This window comes from Talpa occidentalis, unplaced genomic scaffold, assembly GCF_014898055.3.
Source record: "Talpa occidentalis isolate TD23 unplaced genomic scaffold, MPIMG_talOcc4v2.1 talOcc4.9, whole genome shotgun sequence".
Lineage (NCBI taxonomy): Eukaryota > Metazoa > Chordata > Mammalia > Eulipotyphla > Talpidae > Talpa > Talpa occidentalis.
The window spans coordinates 20187521-20202428 of NW_023605305.1; the positions used below are offsets into that span (position 1 = coordinate 20187521).

A 14908-nucleotide genomic window follows, 5' to 3' on the forward strand; every position below is an offset into this window, starting at 1 on the left:
GTGGAGAGGGGCAGGATAGGACATGTGGGCACTGGTTCTTTGACCCCACCTCCGTATGCAGAGTACAGTGAAGCAGGTGTTTTACTTTGCTTGGTCCAGGATAAAACCACAGCGTGGGGACTTGAAGCTGGTGAGGAGTGAACTCTGACTGGCACTTGGGGTCATTTGGAGGCACCTGCTCCCATCACAATTCCCGGTGCTCTCTGGACAGGGAGAGGGTGTGTCAGTCCTCCAGGTGCACGGCAGGCTGTTGGCCCTGGGATCTGTCCCCTTGGAAAAGTGCATTCCCATCTCAGATGTGGCGGGGGTGGGGATGGGTGGGGATCCACCTCCGTCCCGGGAAATCCAGGAACCTCCCAGGTTTCCTCCACCCCACTCCCAGGTTCTGCGTCTTGTGCCCATTTTGGTATAGCCACTCAGATGAGATAGTTCCAAGAGCACAGACTGATAGCAGGGATGTTTGCCTACAGTCAGCAGTTGCTAGAAGAGTAGATCTTACTCACGTCAAGCAGAAGAAAAATTATCCCCAGGCTATGAGTGGGGATGGATAACTGAGCGATGCGTGTATCGGGAGGCTCAAATCTCTCTCCCTGAGAAATCAGGAACGAGGTCAGCCTAGAGAGCTTTCTGCCTTCTGGAACATTGCCGGAAGGCTGAGGAATCAGAGCTGTGGACAGTAAGCTGGCCTCTGGGTCCTGGGCAGGCCTTGAGGAGCCAGATGCAGGCCTGATGGGCGGGTGTGTGGGAGGACTGAACCCTGCCCAGAGAGAGGGGCTGTCCCTCTCGCCGCCTTCTGCAGGAGGGATGCCTGGGTCCGACCTGTCGGATGGGGCCATTGGGCTGGAAGGGTCCTGCTCCCCCCTCCCACCCATGCTGCTGCGTGTCTGTGCAGACAAATGTGCGGGCAGAGGGAGCTCTGCAGGTGTAAGTGTATCTGTTAGAAAAATACCAGTGGGTGCACCTGAATGCATCTGTGTTTGTGTGTGTGTCTGTAGTGTGTGTCGTCAAGGATGAAGTCAAAGGGATGAAGGCAGGAATGCATGTGTGTCTATGTGCACAGACATTGAAAGAGGGAGCTCTGTAGATGAATGAGCAGCAAGTACGTTGAGGCGGCCGGAGGTGTGTGAGGCTGTAGGTGTGTGTGTCTCTGGGGAAAAGAGCTATTATTAGTGGGTACTGTTATTTCAGCACACTGGCTGGGGGCTAAACTCGGCAACCAGAGTCTCTTGGAAGAGACTCTAGGGACATGCTTTGCTAAAAATGTCATTTTCTCCTAAACTGGCTCAGGCTAGGACAACTCTTTCCTTTGGTAGGTTGGCACTGGCAGGGCAGGTCCAGTCTTGTCCAGATTCAGCCTGGAGGCAGCTGGGCTGGAGGGGGCAGCAAGAGCTGATGGGATCAGATCTACTCCCAGCAAGTAACACCAGGTACAGGTCTTCTGACCTGACCATGTCCAGCATAATCCCAGGTGTCCCTTGAGTGTCCAGCACTGTTTCCCAATCAAGTTCCATGGAGACCCACAGGGGCCTCTAGGCTGGGGAAGGAGACAAGCCTGCTGGGGGGGGTAAAGCTCTCTTCCTGCTTCAACTAGACAAGGCCTTCAAAAACAGCTCATGGGTGTGATTTCCTGCCATACTTATTTTTGTTGGAAGAAAGAATTCCACTGCTAAGAAGGAAATACTGGTGAAAACTACTGCTGTGTAGACACTACACACGTATTACCGCTGTGGAGGGTTCTGAGATGGTGCAGACAGTGCCCTGCAGTGGGGGAATGTCCCATCTATTTGGAAAGAGGCCTGAGCCTGGCACTGACCCTGTCCTGTGACCCATTTGTCTTCTGATATGTCATCACCTTGGCCTGCAGTCACCTGGTGGAAGGCCCACTTCCTTCTGGAAGCCCCCGGCCCTATCAGGCAGCTTTCTCAGCCACCCTCTCTCTGTCCCTCTCTCACCTCACATTCCTCATCTGCCTTGGCCCGGAGCTATTTCTGGTTCTCTCTCGCTCCTTGTTGAGCTCCTGCAGGGCCGAGGCTGGCTGTGACTCATCACAGTGTCCCCAGTACCAGGTCAGGGCCTGGCTCTGACGAGGCGGTGAGTCGCCTGAGAGGAGTGAAGCAGGGTGGAGTCCACGATGGCAGTCCACATGCCACTCAGAGCGCATGTTCTGTGGGCACGCGTAGCTCTTCATTAAGCCCAGTGCTCCTCAAAGGCAAGAACAGTGCTCCAGCCAGCTTTGTACCCTGTTGCAGATGGAAGGGAGGGAGGGAGGATGGGAAAAAGGAAGGGAGAGAGGCAGGGGGTCAGGGAGGGAGGGAGGGAGGCAGGCATGGGCGTGTGGCTAGACAATGGAAGGATGAGGGGGACAGCCAGCATGGGCAGCAGTCAGTGAAGACTTCAGTGAGGGGGGCCTGGGAGAGTCCCCCGAGTGGTCTGAGCCTTGGGAGTGTGCTATGGAGGATCTGTCACTCAGTCCACAAGGTGTTCCCCATGTCCAGCATCTGGCCTTTGAGGGTCATTGACTCAGTTTCCCTCCTGTAGAGCGAAACCCTGGCATCAAGGAGCCAACCAAAGGTCGAGAGAGCCTCCTTCCCAGTCAGTGGCCCCAGAGCCGGAAGGACACTTGTGGTGAGGAGGGTTGCAGCGACCCGCTGGGTTCCATGTCCGTGGCCCTGCAAGCCAAGAAGCCTCCATGGCCTGCTGAGAAGAACCTGCTCTATGAGTTCCTCGGGGCCACCAAGAACCCAGGCGGACAGCTGAGGCTTCGCAGCAAAATGGAGATGGATGGGCTGGAGCTGAAACGTAAGCTGACCCTGGCCATGAAGAGTCTGCAGGGGAAGGGGCTCCAGAAACCCTCTTGAGCCCCCTGGGAGGTGCTTTGCCATCAAATAGCTGTCCTGGGCGTGAGAAAATCAGTCTTTTTCTGCGTGTTATTTTTTAAAACCTTAGAATGGAGGGAGTGACCTTCTCCCTATGTCCCTTACTAGGGTGGCTTGTCAAGGGTCACTTGGGCACTCTTAGGGGTCTACTTGACCTGCCTTCACCGGATAACCTCAAGTAGCTCAGGCCAAAGAGGAATCCATGCCTTGGATTATTTCTACATTGAGACTATCATGTCTCTCTGTTTTCTCTCTTGTCCTCCTACAACTATTTCAGTCAAACCCTCCCTTCAAAAAGATCCCCCAAAGGGGAAACTGAGCCTCCATGTTGAACTCTATAAGCCAGCAGGACATATTGCAGAGGGAGAGAACCCAGTATTCATATAGGAAACAGCTCAGCCAAGTCTTATGCCTTCACACTAATTTTAGTTCATGTCATACTCAATTATATCATGTTTTAAATATTTTCCTTAAAAAATGATTTCAATATAGATAAGACAACCCACACAAGGTCCTCAGTGTGGCCGAAAATATGTCCTCAGGGGGTTGCTTTAATAATTCAATAAGAATGAATTGCATTGTTTGTCTAAAACTGCCTATTTTCTGAAGCTCTTAAAGGAACTTGGTCTTATACATAGATAAAACATAGCCCTAGCAGCCTGGTTTACTGTATTCTTTTGCTAAACCACCTCCTTCCTAGTGGATGATGGAGACAGAAGCTGCAGGCCAGACTGTACTGGAATTTTTCACCCCTTCTGAATTGGCAAGGTGTGAACTACTGATGTTTTCCAGCAATCAGAAATTCACCCCAACTTTGAAGAACGCTTTGAGGGCTTAGAGGACCCAACCGCTAAGAACATTGTTCCCAAGGGCAGTGATGGTGCTGGAGCTCTAGCCTTTCCCTCCTTCCCTCATGCAATCAGTGTACCCCTCTCCTGTGACTTACAGTGAACCCACCTGCGACCATGGCCGACAAGAACAACCTCAAGTACACAGGGAATGTTTTCACACCACGCTTTGCTACCACCTTGACCTCAGCAACCCTGAACCAGCCACTCTGGCTTAATCTCAACTACCCGCCTCCGCCGGTGTTCACAAATCACTCCACCTTCCCACAGTACCAGGTGAGCGAGGGGTCTCAGCTCTCCAGGAGGTCATCCCTGCAGGCTCCGGCCCGAGGGGCATTGACTTGCAGAGGCTTTAGAACATCAGACTAACTACTTGGTCTATGCACGCGTGCACATGCGCACACAGGCACATGCATGTACGCTTCTGGCTTTCCATGGCCTGAATTCCAGTCCGCTCTGGGCTGTGTATTCCAGAGCTGCTTTGCAAGTTAGCACCAGAATAGGGTGCCACGTAGTCCTTGTTTCCTGCCCTCCTCCCATGACTTCCACTGTAGTTAGATGACGTGTCTAGAGTAGTTGGACTGTCCCAGTTTAAGTCTTTTGTCCCAACATAATGAAGGGCATTCTTGGCCTTTGTCTTATAGCTAAACGGTACCTGGTAGCCAGACACAAGGGATGGTGAAACTTGTAGCGGGGCTGGAAATTTTATCACAGAATTTATTTTTGCAGGGAAAATATAGTTTCCTTGGTTTGTCTATTTAACTTAATATCCCTTAAGAGCTGTGGCCCACTGGGTAGAAGGAGGAAGAAATCAAATAAATGTCCACTTTGGTTTAAACTTCAGTCCAATCCAGTAGCATAAACTGTCCCTTTGGGTTGCGCTCAGTTTCTCCAGGAAAGGGGCTCAGCATCTCGGATTTTTGTCTCTGTCTCCTCCCCAGCTCCTCTCCAGAGCAGTGGGGGGGGGGGGGGGATGGGAAGACAAGCAAATGTGGCTCCAGGTCCCTGGGAATGTGCCCCACTGGTCTGTCCCAGCGGTGCCTGGAAAGGGAACTCGAGGACTCCTTGTCCCGTCTCATGCCCCTGGGGTCCCCGTGTCATGTCCTCTGTACAGCATCACCCACCACCTTCCTGCTTGGGTGTTCATGCGGAAGGTGGAAGATGGGTCTTCTCCACTCCAGAAAAAGCATCTCTGAGCTGGTCCACCAGGTTGACCCCCGGAATCTTAAATGAGAGCCAAAGGAGTGCAGCAAAGCCTCTCCTTTAGTTATCTGCTGTTTTACTTTCAAGGTGTTTTTTTTTTTTTTTCCCACTGTTAAAAAGCACAGGAGCCCACCCTCTCCTTACCCAGGTAGAAGGTTTCACTGCTGAGGTGAGAGGGTATCGTGAAGCCTGATCCAAGGGAAGTTAAACCCCTCACCAAGTTCCACACCTGTCATGATCGTCTCTACCCAGGTCTCGAGAGAAATGCCCGCTCGTGGACTCGCCAGCTCAGTCACCCGTGTTCTTCTATCCTTGCCTTTTTGTGTTGGCTCATTCACAGTTCGGCCGTTTATTCACTTACTCATGGATTTAGTCATTTTTGTTTATTTATCAATTCATTCATTCAAGCTATTTAAAAAACTTTTGCTTTTCACTGACGGCAGGCCAGGCATTGGGCTAGGGAGGGGTCCAGAGATGACCGAGAAGCCTGGAGTCCAGGTCTGTGAGGACAAATCCCACACCTCCACTCTGTGCACCCCACCTTGGAAAGGCCACAATGTTGCATTAGTGTGAATCAAGTCACTCTACACTGCACTGTCAGGGCTCAGCGTGTAACTCCACCTGGGATGTTAACTTGCTATGTTAATTTCTTGGGAGCGGGGGAGATTTGAACCTATTTTCTGAGCACACAAGCCCTTTGTGGTCAGAGATGCTGGGCTGATTCCAAGGTTCTCTAGCCTCTGGGCAGATGTGATTGAGGGTCTTGGCTGGTAGGGCCCATGGGTCCTATGGGGACAATTTAGGTGCTGACTGGCCCCTGCTGAAGCCCACCCTAGCAGGAGAAGGTGAGTTGGGGTAATTTACTTTCTCCCAGCCCCCCATGATCTCATAATGTCACCCAGCTGCAAGATGGCTGACATAATAGAAGGAAGCAGGGTTGGGGACCAGTGGACTTGGGTTTAAGGGAACTCCACTTGCTGTGGGCAAGTTAGCTAAATGCTCTGAGCTCTGGTTTCCTCACTCATGAACCACATTCATAATGATTGTAGCGGCAGGTTATTCTTGATACAGTTATAAAGTTAGTTGAGTCCATGGATAAAGTTAGTTGAGTCCATGGAAAAGGGTTTTGTAAAACATGAAATATGATAGAGATGTTGGTTTTTATTATTTTTCAGCCAGATTTTCTAGGAACCAGGGTCAGAGGGCTCTGCAGATCTATAGGGGACAGAGAGAAGTGGGGAGCAGCCTTTCCTCATTTCTTTTCCTGCTTGGTGTTAGGAATAAAGATATGATCCCAAATCTAGTTTACTTAGAGGGCCGCTGTGAAGCGAGACAGAGGGCAGAGGACTAAGTCCTAGCACCGAGGAGCCCAGAGGCCCCTGGGCTACATACCACATGGAAACTCTGCCCCCAATAAGGAGAAAGTATGAGGGGGAGAAGCGCAGGGCCTCCTGCAAGGAAGCCTGAATATTTATTTACCCTTGCTTGTGATTTTGAAGAATTACAGTTCAAACAACTAGAAATGCCCTTCAAGTCATACTGTGTCGCTCATCATGGTAATGACACTGTCTCCTGAAAAGCCTGTAGCTGGCCCCGCTGTGGTGGGGAGGGTGGCAGCCTGGGGGGCTGGCTGTGGCAGGCAGAGCTAAGTGCTAATGGGAGGGCGGGAGACAGTGGGGGCATGCGTGCTGGTGTGCTTGCATAAGTCTGACACAAACTCACCTCAGCACACACAGACACACCGGGACACGCCATGTCTTGAGCAGGAATGGGGTTAGGGAAAAGGGCTTACAAAGGGGTGCAGAGAGCAACAAAGATAACATGGCCAACCTTTCAATGTTCCCGTTTGGGCACACATGACTGTACAGACAAGGCAAAAGAGGCTCCCCAAGGCCAGGTCACTTGCCCAAGTTCACACAGCCCTAAGGGGCAGGTCTGGGACTCAGAGCGAGCCCGGCTCCAGAAGCTCTTAGATAATCACCGAAGAGGCTGTGAATGCTGCTCCATGGGGCCTTCCTGAGGTGTGGGATGTGCTTGCTCAGTGTGGGTGCTGCTGGCCGGGAGGCTGGCGGGCCTGGTCAGCACTGTGGTGGGACACTAAGCCACATCTGGAGGTCCAGGCTGGAAACTGAGCTGAGCGGCTGTGCTCTTGAGAGTCTTCTGCTGGGCACTGAACTCTGCCTTCTCTCCCCAGGGCCTGTACCCTCAGCGGGCGGCCAGGATGCCTTATCAGCAGGCCCTGCACCCCCAGCTGGGGTGCTACTCCCGACAGGTGAGTAAACCGCTTTTCCTCCTCTGGCCCAAGTCCACAGAGGCTGTCGGGTCAGGGCATCTGCTGCCCTGTCTGTCCAGTGGTTACCACCCATCCTCTCCAGTTGGCCATGTGCCAGAGCAGACACAGATACTGACTTGCATGGGGTGATACAAACCTGTTCCCTCTACGATGATCACGCAGAGCCCCTACTGTGTGCTGGGCCCGATCTCTCAGGGCTGAGCCTACGGGAACTAATTTAACCACCACAATTCTCCTATATGAGCAGGTTATGAGATGAAGAAACTGAGGCAGAGGGATTCAATATCTAGTCCAAGGTCATAGAGTTGACCTACAACTTAGCTTTTGCAGTAGCAGCAAAGAGCCTCAAAATCTCAGAGACTTTCGACAATGAATACTTACTTTTCCTTCACCCATAGGTTCTGTAGGCTGACTGAGCTGGGCAGTGGATTGGGTTCTGTTCTGTTCCACCTATTTTATTTCGAGGTCTGGAGAGGGAGGGATGAGAAGAAGCCCCAAAGCCTCTGAGCTGGTGCAGGGTGAGCCCACCTTCCATCGGTCAGGGCTAGTCCATAGCAGCCCCCTTTCACCAGGCCCGGAGTCACGTCCCTTCCTTGTTGGTTTGCCAGATAAAATACAGAACATCCAGTTACCTTTGAATTCCAGATAAATGTTGAATAATTTTTTTAGTGCAATTATGTGCCAAATATTGTATGGAACAAGTATTTGCTTTTTACCTGAAATTCAACTGGCTGTCCCAGAGTTTTGTTTGCTAGGTCTCTGGGTAGGTTGAAGGGACATATTGATATCTGCTGGACAGTCACGTAACAGCAGAACTGGGGTTTGGCCTTGGGCAGCCTGGCCTCAGGGTCTGTGCTCCCAGCCGCCAAGTCCCACTGCCTCTTATAGAGAGACACACAAAAACAGTGTTGAAATAAGGCAGCGCAGATGTTCAGACATGAGCAAAGACACAGGCCAGTCAGGCACCAAAGGCAGGGGAGCAGAGGCAGAGACAGAGTGTCTCGGCGCAGGGATGGGGTGTGAGGAGCAGAGCTGAGCGCCTGCTCCATTGTCAGGCTGGCTTTGAGGTACACAGACACCCAACCTGGAACTCAGGCCCCTGCACCTCTCTTCTCTCCCCGGGAAGCCCCCACTCTCCCTCTGCAAACTGCACCTCTGATCTGCCATGTGTTAGAATGTTCCAGAGGGCAGGGCAGCACCCATACCCGCAGGACAGTCTGTCACCTGGGTCAGGACAGCAGCAGGAGCTTGGCATCAAGTGGAAACACAGCCCCCGCAGCCCCCACAAACCCAGCCACGTCACTTCCACCTGTGAGCGCTACCTGGCTCCCAAGAGCACGTTTAGACAGTTATGTATGTGCATATATTTTAAAAAGTAATATAAGAATATGGGACAGAATTTTAAAATCTTTGAGGCCATCATCGTCAACTGATTTCTTAGGCAGCTTCCAGTGATAGCTATATAAAGGTTTTTATTCAGATGCGGCATTCGGGGCTCCCTGTTCTGTCGCTGCTTTTGTCAGCAGAGGGTATCTCTTGGAAATGGTTCCACAACGTGCACAAAGTTGTATTTTATGGTTTTTATTGATTGTGTGTAGTTAGACACACATTTTTGAATAAAGCGTGTGTAAGTTGTAGGTCCTGCCTCTTCTCTTTTGTGTCGGTCTCCGCTCAGGTTGTACCCCCTTCCCCCACTGTGAAAACTGGGGGCATCTTCTGCTGTCCTCACCCTTGGGTGTCTGTCCTAGGAGGTGCCTTCCTGGGTTCTCTCTGCCAGCTCTTGGGGCTTTCTGACCTTTGGCTTGTCACCTGGGGCTTTGGTGCCCCTGTGTAGCATCACTAGGTTCAGCATGTCCAGCGAAGGGCCCAGGCTTCGAGGGGGCGCGCGTGGCCTGGGCTCGGCCTGCTGGGTTCTGATCATGACTCAGGCACTTGAGGATTTAGTAAGCAAGTCACCTTGATTCTCGCCGGGTCTGTTTTCTCATCTCTGAAGTGGGGAGAGTAATGGACCTGCTTCCCAGGACTGTTCGGGGCTTATGGTAGGGACCCATGTGAAAGACCCAGCACACCCTCATGCTCAGAAAGTGTCAGGCTTGCGCCTTTTTCAGTATATCAGGAGATGCAGGGTGAGGGGGGCTGTCAGTGGCTGAATCCCTTGGCAGCTTGGGCCCCAGACTCTTGCTGTTAAAGTGGAAATCCCGGAGGTTGTCCGGTTGTGGCTGAAACTCCCCTCGGCGCACTGTGGCTGACTGTGGAAGTCAGCCCCAAAGAGAGAAGATTGTATGACATCAGCAATAGAATATGGTGCTTCCAATGTAGCAGCTTTAGTCCTCACCCCTGACCTGCCCCCTCGCTCTTCCCCCCTCGTTCTGTCTTGAATTCATTCATTGAACCTGTGTCTATCGAGCAGCTACTGTGTGTCAGGCTCTGCCGTGGGGCTGAGGCTACATCAGGAAGACAGATGGGTCCTGCCTTGTCAGGGGCAAGAGCTGGGAGTTTTTGATGGGTGTCTGGCCCAGAAATCCTGCTGGGTTCCTGTATTTCTCTAGATTTGAGCTGAATCTCATTGCCCTTTGTGTCCTTTCTCCTAGTCTGCCCAACACCACAGCCACCAGTCATACATGACTATTTAAATTTAAATCATCTAAAGTAAATAAAATTAAAAATTCAGTTTCTCACTCACATTAGCTGAGTGGCCGGTGGCTAACTCTGGGCAGTGCCGCCGGAACATTCCCACCACTCGTGCCAGGAAGCTCCACTGGGCAGAGCCGTCTTGGCCTCAGAATCAGTTGCAATTCTAGGAGAGAAGCCAGGGATATGTAAATATCAACAATGTTTCATAGTCAAAGACTTATGAATAAGAGACTTTGGGGATGGTTATTCACAGAGAGAGGGTAGGGAGACGAGGAAAATAATGGAAATAACATGTAGAGTGCACAGTCTCTTATATCAGCGGACTCAATCCCATACGATGGATATAGTGTTTGCCCATTTTATTTATTTATTTAAAAAATTATTTATTTATGCATACAAGACCTGGGGTATAGGCCAGCAGTGTGGGGGGGTGAGAGGATTCACCAGAGACAGAGTGGGGAGCAGAACAGGCAGACCGACTGAAATACACTGCTGAGGGGAGCAGCAGGCGAGGCAGGAGAGGTCTGCCATGCCATGTGGGTTGCTCCCTGGCCAGGGATTGAACTCGTGCTGCAATGGCTGTGGATAGCTTCATAGGTTGCATCTTAACCCCTTGAGCCACCAGGGAGGCCCTGTTTGCCCATTTTAATAGAGGAGGAAACTGAGGCTCAGATGAATCAAGTAACATGCCAGTGTCACGGAACCAGGTTGAGCTTTTTCCATCCCAGTGTACGGCTCCTAGGTAACTCACGGTGACCGGGGCTGGGGGCTGTGGTATGGGGATGGGGTCAGTGTCAGATGAGGGAACTGTGAGGTCTGGAAGCAGTGGGCTCTGCTGGGCCTCACCCTTCTCTCCTCTCTGAACCACAGGTGACACCGTACAGCCCACAGCAGATGGGACAGCAGATTTTCCGCTCTTCCTACACCCCCCTGCTGAGCTACGTCCCCTTCGTCCAGCCCAACTATCCGTACCCCCAGAGGACACCTCCAAAGCTGTCCGCCAATCCCCGAGATCCTTCACCCATGGCAGGAGATGGGCCGCAGTACCTCTTCCCCCAGGTGTATGGGTAAGTCCTGAGCCCACCCTGGAGGGCGGCTTGTGCCCAGAGTGCTGCTGGAGACGGGAGGCGAGCGTGTTAGGTTTCTGGGTGTTCCATGGCTGTGTTCCATGGCTGTGGGCAGGGGAGGATCGGAGCCTGTGTCTGGTGGCTGTGTGGCTCCTGGACCATCTGCTGGGGCGCTGAGTGGGATCTGGGGTCTGGGACTTGGGACGGCAGCTCTGCAGCCTGGTTGCAGGGGTGTGACCACACCCTGTCAGGAGGCAGCGGACGGGCAGGTGGTGGCGCCGCCTTCACCTACCCCTTGTTTACAGCGGGGCATGGCCAGGTCATCTCCCGGCGTGCCCTCCACTTACTCTCCCCGGCCCTGGCCAGGCGAATGTTCCTGAAAACCCCGTCGAGGCCACGGTGACTCTGTTGAAGGTCTGCCACTGCTTATTCAGGGCTGTTCATATTTTTCCACCGAAGTGCCCCAAACAGCAAAGGAGAGGGTCTTAGCAGCAAGTAACCAAGACAAACTCAACATTTTAGTTGCAACTTCATGCACGTATTTCATGCCGGTCAGTCAGATACGTGTGTGTTCTGCTAACGGAACAACACATACCTGTTCATTCCCCGCCTCCCATCTTCAAGGGATATTGATGCTCCCAGAGGCAGGGGCCATGTCAGTCCTGAGAACCAGACCTGGGGGGCCGTGTGCCCCAGCTTGAGAAACTCAGCTTATGGGATTGGAGGAAGGCTCCCCAAGCCAACACGGATTCCTCCCTGCCCCCGCTCGAAGACACCCTTCCCTGCAGTGTCAGCAGCCATCCCTACTCCCGCTCTTCAATCGGGGTGTCCCCTGAGCCCCCGCTTAAGAGAATGCTTGCTAGAAAGGGATTTCCCTACTCAGATCTGTTTGGGAAACAAAGATAAGCAGATTTCTTAGATTTTCAGATCATTTAATTTTCTGTTGTGCATAGAGAATGTTCAAGAGGGTGGTCGATACTTATTGGAACATGAAACCCACAACCCCCCTTTTATCCCTCTTTTTCCTCCCCACCCTGCCCTCTCCTTTCCTTCCTCTCTCCCATCCTTCCTCTCTTCCTCCTCCCTTCCTTCCCTCACCTTGCACGGCACATCACATGTGTTCCACCCAGCACACCTGTAGCAGGCTGCAGAAATCAATAGGAGACCCAGAAATCAATAGGAGGACATGATCTTTCCTCTTGAGAGCGTGGGTGAGAAGGGGGCATTGTGAAGTCCACCCAAGACCATCCAAGTGGGAGGGAGGTGCCCTGCTGGGTGGACAGTGAGGGTCTCTGGACAGGGAGGATTAGCAGTTAGATGAGTGTGTTCCAGGCAGTTGGAGGAAGGCCCCGATGGGACGGCACGTGGCAAGCTCCAAGCCTGGAGAATGAAAGCATCTAGTTAAGGTATTAAATTTGTTCCTGAGAAAGGTAGAAAATAAGATTGGAAAAGGGAGGTTGGGGTTGGATTATGAAAGGCTCTGATGGCTAGACCTGGGGATCCAATGCAGATCTGTGCACTTCAGAGTGAACTGGTGGGTGGGAGGGGAGGAAACAGGAGGCACATGAGGGTGCAGACTGGAGGTGACTGCGGCGTGAGAGGTGCTCACCTCCTTGGAGATGACACTATAAGCTTCCCCCTTCTGTGCTGCGACCTGGAGCTCAGGGTAGAGAGACTTTCTGCAGAAGCTGGAACTGGTGAACTTGGGAGCATGCGAGGTCCAGGGTCTCATAAGACAGCCGCTGGGAGGCCCTGATCGTGACCAGCAAGAGCAGAGAGTTGAGATGTGGTCTCTGCTGTCCACAAAGGAGCAGAGAGAAGAAATGAGCGGGAGACAGAGGGAAGGGCAGACTTAGAAGTGGGAGAGAGCCCGGGGCCGGGGGAGACAATGGTGGGCAGAGGAGGAGAGTGGTGGCCATTGCTGGGGGTCAGCAGGGTGGAATGGAGGCCTGGGAGGTTGAGAAGACCAAGAACATGAGTCTGAAAAGTCAGGCAAAGGGTGCAGACTCGCGTCCCCGCAAAGAGCGCTTTGCTCGTTCTAACAGTACCATTGAGCACCTTCTGTGTGCCTAGCACTGTTGTAGGCACTGTGGATGCTGGAGTGAACAAAGTTTTCCTGCCCTCATGGTCGGGGGATGGGGGAAATAGACAAGAAGGAAATGAACAAGCAGCGTTCATGTCAAGTGCTGGGGGTGAGAGAAAGAGAATGAAAGAACTTCTCTTGAAGCAAGAGCGTGGGCCACGCATGTGTGCCCGTGGTGGTGCGTGGTGGTGAATGCTCCAGGCATCAGGATTAGAAGGTGCAAAGGCCCCAATATGGGAAATGTAGTTGCAGTATAATGAGTAGGGGAGAGAGGGTGGCAAAATCGAAATCAGAGAGGTGGCAGGGCCAGACTAGACGGGGCCTGGGAGGCATGGTCAGGTAAGGGATTTTCTTTTCAGAGAAGTGGGAAGTCGTCAAGGCTTTAAACTGGTGAGGGCAAGTCTAACCCTTTTTCAGGAGAAGATGACTGTCAACCAGTGCCTGAGGAGGGCACGAGGGGCGGGGCTGGGCAGGGAAGCAGGTTACGTGCCTGTATTCTGGTCCAAGCAAGAGGGTTGGGTGGTGTAAATGGAGAGCAGTGCCCATGGGAAAGGCGTGGGCAGACCTGGAGTGTTTATTTTCTTGGTAGAATTGACAGGACGTGATGGTGGTTGGATGTAGAATGAGGAGAAGAGAAGACTCGAACATGATTCCTAGGATTTCGACTTGCGCTGCTGGATGAGTGGAAATGCCAGAGCACTCAGGTCAGGATGACTGGAGCAGGGATCTCGCAATCAAGCGTTTGGCTCTGGAAAGCTTGAGATGCCTGCCAGTCACATGAGCGAGGTGTTGATTGGCAGGTGGATATACAAGCCTGGGGCTCAGGAGAGGGTGTTGGGATTGGTACTATTTGGGCGCCATTAGCATTTAGATTATGTTCAGAGGTATGGGGTGGGATGCAAAGGCCCAGGGATGCAAGTCCATAGAGAGGAGACCCGAGGACTGAATTCTGGACCCCCAGCACGTGGAGAGCTTGGGGTGATAGAGGAGCCTGCAAAGGCACTGAGTGGGAGTATGAGAGAGGTGGGAGGGCAAACGAGAAAGTGCGGAGTGCGGAAAGCCAAGTGAAGACAGTGTTTCCTGGAGGAGAAAAGAAGGGATCACGGGCTGATGAAAAGCAGGCCCAGGCACTGTAGGATAAAATGGAGGGAGCAGTGAGCATCGAGGCATCGACGGGATCTTTGGGGGCTTCCAGGGATAGCAGTTGATCCAATCAGGGTGCTGCATGCAACAGGCCTAGGAGACGGTGGGCTGGGCTGGGCAGGGAAGGGGACATGGGCTTCAGTGATGGCGTTTGGTTTGGACTAGGAGAGTCGGCACTTCCTCCGGATCTGGATCAGGAGCAAGGGGAGAACCAAGAGACTAAACTACATGAACTGGGCGAGGAAGGAGCAGTTAACTTGTGAGTTCACAGGGAAGGCACAGGGGAGCCCTCCCCTGCCTCTGCCGAGTCAGTCTGCATACATTCATCAGGATGGGATAACCGTACACGTCATCTTCCAAACAATGTTGGAGAATTAAGAGCACACAGATATTTACAATGGAAATGCCAGTAAGGAAACTTCATCAAGTTCAAGAGGCATTCGGCCTCCTCCTCCTCCTCCTCCAGGAAGCCTTCCCTGACAACTCCAGCCCACATAGATTAGCCCTTTTCTTGATCTTCTAGTGTGTGTCCTCTTTAGACCCTGCCCTTAGCAGTCGAGTCAATCAGAGGTTCTCAACCTGCAGGGCCTAAATGCATGGGGCGTGACGACCAGACCTGAGAGGTGTTGCTGCTCATTTGTAACCAACAATTATTAAATGCTGAAGTATGAATCGCTGCCTTTGCTTTGTAAATCAGAGTGGACTCTAGGGTAGTCCTATAATAGTATCACTTTCAATCATTTCTTTTCCAATATGATTTT

At 52.3% G+C, this 14908-nt stretch overlaps 1 protein-coding gene and 1 long non-coding RNA gene across 4 annotated transcripts in view; one reads left to right on the forward strand and one right to left on the reverse strand.

Annotated features, from left to right (window-relative positions):
- CUNH1orf94 (chromosome unknown C1orf94 homolog) overlaps nt 1-14908 on the forward strand; it is a 32216-nt gene that overhangs the window by 15717 nt on the left and 1591 nt on the right. Inside the window, exons 3-6 of the mRNA XM_037500242.2 lie at nt 2539-2799; nt 3825-4000; nt 7122-7199; nt 10725-10921. Of these exons, the coding sequence (XP_037356139.1) occupies nt 2539-2799; nt 3825-4000; nt 7122-7199; nt 10725-10921 (712 nt within the window). The remainder of the gene's footprint in view (nt 1-2538; nt 2800-3824; nt 4001-7121; nt 7200-10724; nt 10922-14908) is intronic.
- Nucleotides 1991-14908, reverse strand: part of LOC129145138 (uncharacterized) — a 31335-nt gene continuing 18417 nt past the window's right edge. The window contains exons 2-3 of one of the 3 annotated variants that reach the window (XR_008550251.1): nt 9904-10017; nt 1991-2240 (exon numbers count right to left, since the gene is read on the reverse strand). This is a non-coding gene — a long non-coding RNA (uncharacterized LOC129145138). Of the gene's footprint in view, nt 2241-7769; nt 7813-9903; nt 10018-12530; nt 12674-14908 lie in introns of those variants that run through there. The other 2 variants (XR_008550252.1, XR_008550250.1) reach the window with 2 other exon arrangements.